The sequence below is a fragment of the Octopus bimaculoides genome, chromosome 14 (assembly GCF_001194135.2).
Source record: "Octopus bimaculoides isolate UCB-OBI-ISO-001 chromosome 14, ASM119413v2, whole genome shotgun sequence".
NCBI classification, from domain to species: Eukaryota; Metazoa; Mollusca; class Cephalopoda; order Octopoda; family Octopodidae; genus Octopus; species Octopus bimaculoides.
This window is the reverse complement of record NC_068994.1, coordinates 38,540,792-38,544,100: the sequence shown is the minus strand read 5'-3', so window position 1 is coordinate 38,544,100 and position 3,309 is coordinate 38,540,792. Positions and strand designations below refer to the sequence as shown.

Below are 3,309 nucleotides of genomic sequence, written 5' to 3'. Positions count from 1 at the left end.
TTTTTTTTTTTTGTATATGTATTTAAAACAATGTATTCACTTTGTATTAATTTACACAGAAATTTTTCATTAAAAGTATTTCAACAAAAAAAAAAACTTTTTACGTTATTGATTATTTTATGTATTGCTCTCATTGATTGATCAACTAATTGATCTCACAATTTTAATAAATTCCAATTGTTAATGGAAATGTTACAAAAGTAGAAATGTAAACATCATTATGATAAATGTAAATTAGTTTTAGAATGACATTAGAAATGCCTTCAGTAATCAATATTTTTACAAGACAACGAGGACAACAGTATGTGGTTATTTGGTCTGTTAAAAATAGTAAGGAAGCACTCCAGTATGACCGCACTCAAATGAATGAAACAATTAAAAGAATAAATATGTGGAAAAAAAACTTAAAAGAAAATTGCACTTTTGTTTGCACTTCGTACCTCCACTTTTGTTCCCAGCACCTCAATATTCCACCATCTTCTAGAGTTTAGTAACACCCAAATTGAGAAGCCAAACAACAGAACATGTGGCTTCACAGGAACTGTTGCATAGTAGGACTAATTGTTTCTAATTTTGGCACAAAACCATAAATTTTAGGGGAAAGGGTTATGTTGATTACATCAAACAGCTTGACTGGCATTTATTTAATCCACCCTGAAAAGATGAAAAGCAAGGTTGACCTTGACAGAATTGGAACTCAGAAAATAACGAACCAGAAGAAGTGCCGTTAAGCATTTTGTGTGACGCACTAATGAATCTGCTAACTCACCCTTTTTATAGAACATTGAGATGATAATGAAAATATTGTAGTTGTTGTTATAGAACATCTGCTCCCTCGTCAGTTCTAATGACCAAACTGAAATGATATGCGTGAAAGCATTTTAATTCTATGTGGTCAGGAAATAACTGCCAATTTTCCTTGATACTGCACCTTCCATCTGTGAAAAGAATACTCATTTTGTTTCAGACGGGTTGCACTGTTTACGAAGCAAAAGGAATTGTTTGATCATTAGTTACCTCCCTTAGATTCTATGGATTTCAGGATAAATGAACGAAGGAAATGTGCTTATTGAACATGAAAAATACTTCTACTAAAGAGAATCTACTAGAATATTTGTAATATCTCTACCAACAAATTAATACTTAGACATGTGAATGCATTAAAGCTACACATGGGCATTGTATACAGGGTTAAATACAAGGTATAAATCATTCATTAGTAAATATTCAACTGATATTAGTGTCAGCTAACCTGTTTTTCGCTAAGCAGCTACAGCAGATAATTCTAATTGTATCTTCGTAGTATTGCTTGTATTTTGAGACTTTAAATGAAGTGTAAAATCCAATGGCCAAGTGTTCCTTTGAGAAGAGGCAGCTCCATACAGTACAAGTTATGAAAGACATGACAACACAAATAACACCACACAAATCTTATAATTCATGGATTATGTGACAAGTTTATATGTCTTACACAAGTTGACAGAAGAAGAGTAGTATGAATTTGTTCTTATGCAGAATAAATAGTTCTTGGTAACCAAAGCAATGTTTTATTAACTTTATAAGGATGAACCATCACAAGAAAAGTTAAGGTTCGGTGTTTTAGATCAGCATCACGTTTAATGAAAAAACATTTTTGAGAGAAATCAAAATTGCATTTCAGATAGTGATTCACAGGAAGTGATTTGTACCAGTCACTTATACTAACAAAGTCTCTAGTTAGTAGCTTGAACTGCTAAACATAGCAGCCAAATCTACCTGAATACTCACCATTTTAACTTTCTAAAGATAAAAGAAGAGTAAACTATAAGATGCTTACAGCTGGAATTCTTTTGCACAGTGAACTACTAATAGCTGATTCAGGACTAATGTTCAGCAAATGTTGTTGTTGAGGTTATGGATTTAAATGATAATGCTCCCTATTTCAGTTTCCCTAATGTCAACCCTTTCAGTCTTAATGTCCACTACCATCCCAACTCTGACCATGATATCACAGTTGTTAGGGCCTCTGACAGAGACAGTCAACACAATGCCTTCCTCACATATGAAATACTCAGAGGTAATGAGAAACACTTATTTCAAATGAACCATCACTCTGGTGTCTTATCTTTCTCTCGCTCACTTTACCAAAATGATGCTGGATTCTATGAACTGGAATTAGGTGTGAAAGACAGTGGGAATCCAGTTCTCTCATCAACAACAACATTGTCTTTGACTCTAACAGTTAGTAACAACACATCAAAGATATTTAAGACCCCTTCAAAGACAACAACAGAATCAAGTAATGGTCTCCAATTGAATGTGATGATTGTTATTGTTATAGCAGCTGTGATAGTATCAGTTGTTATAGAGATCTCTATATCAATCTGTATAGTTCATAGACTGAAGCAGACAGATAGCAACTATGATAGTAGTGTTGATATTTACTACAAGGTTACACCAACATTAAACATACAATCAAAATATATGTTCGATTCTATTTGCGTTTCTTCTGGTGTTCATTACACAAGAGAGAGAAATGTAAAGAATTCTCATCAACCAATGGTAGACAGAGAAGATATTCACTGCAGAACCATTTCAGGTGATAAATGGAATAACCCAACATTAAGAATATGCCAGCAGGTGAGATAATTTTCAGTTAATTTCAAAATATTTCCCCTTCCAAAATTTCAGTTTTAAAATTAAATTTGATGTAAATTACAAAGGACCTTGGAAGCAGTGCCACAGAATGCAAAAGAATAAAGATAACCCCATTTCATCAATTCTAATCTCAAAGATAAAGATATTAAATTACTGTTTAATCTACTTCATTAACTTACACAATGATTTATAGAATGTTTCATTTGAAAAGATGCATTTTTGATGAATATGCTGCAATCAAACTCACAAGCTGAGTTTTTGAGTGTGTGTGTGTGTGTTGCATTTATAGAAATCCACACCTTACAAGTTAGCAATCTGGGAGTCGCACCAATGGATTCTACATGGTCAAAAATGCCTGGAATCGGCCATTTGTTTTTGTTTTTTTTTGCTTCCTAACACGTGAATTTTTGCATTAAAAATAATTTTAAACCATAAATTCTAACAATTTTCAAGTCGGAGGCATTTGCAAACATGAGTTAAGTCCCCTTCTAGCGACGGTGTAAAGAGAGACAGAGAGAGAGAGATAACAGATTTTTAAAATTTCGTCTTCTTACTTATATTATAGTTCCTTTACTTTCAGTGGTTTACATGGTAATTAAACCATAGCTGTAACACTAACAGATGCTACTATTTTAGTTCAGGGTAGATCTTGGAACAATAATGGCTAAGAGG

The 3,309-nt window shown here is 33.0% G+C and overlaps 1 protein-coding gene across 1 annotated transcript in view; it reads left to right on the top strand.

The window, feature by feature from the left end:
- LOC128249347 (protocadherin gamma-B4-like) overlaps window positions 1-2,628 on the top strand; it is a 7,454-nt gene extending 4,826 nt beyond the window's left edge. The window contains 1 exon segment of the mRNA XM_052972593.1: window positions 1,852-2,628. Within this exon segment, the coding sequence (XP_052828553.1) occupies window positions 1,852-2,628 (777 nt within the window).
- The last annotated feature ends 681 nt before the right edge of the window (window positions 2,629-3,309 follow it).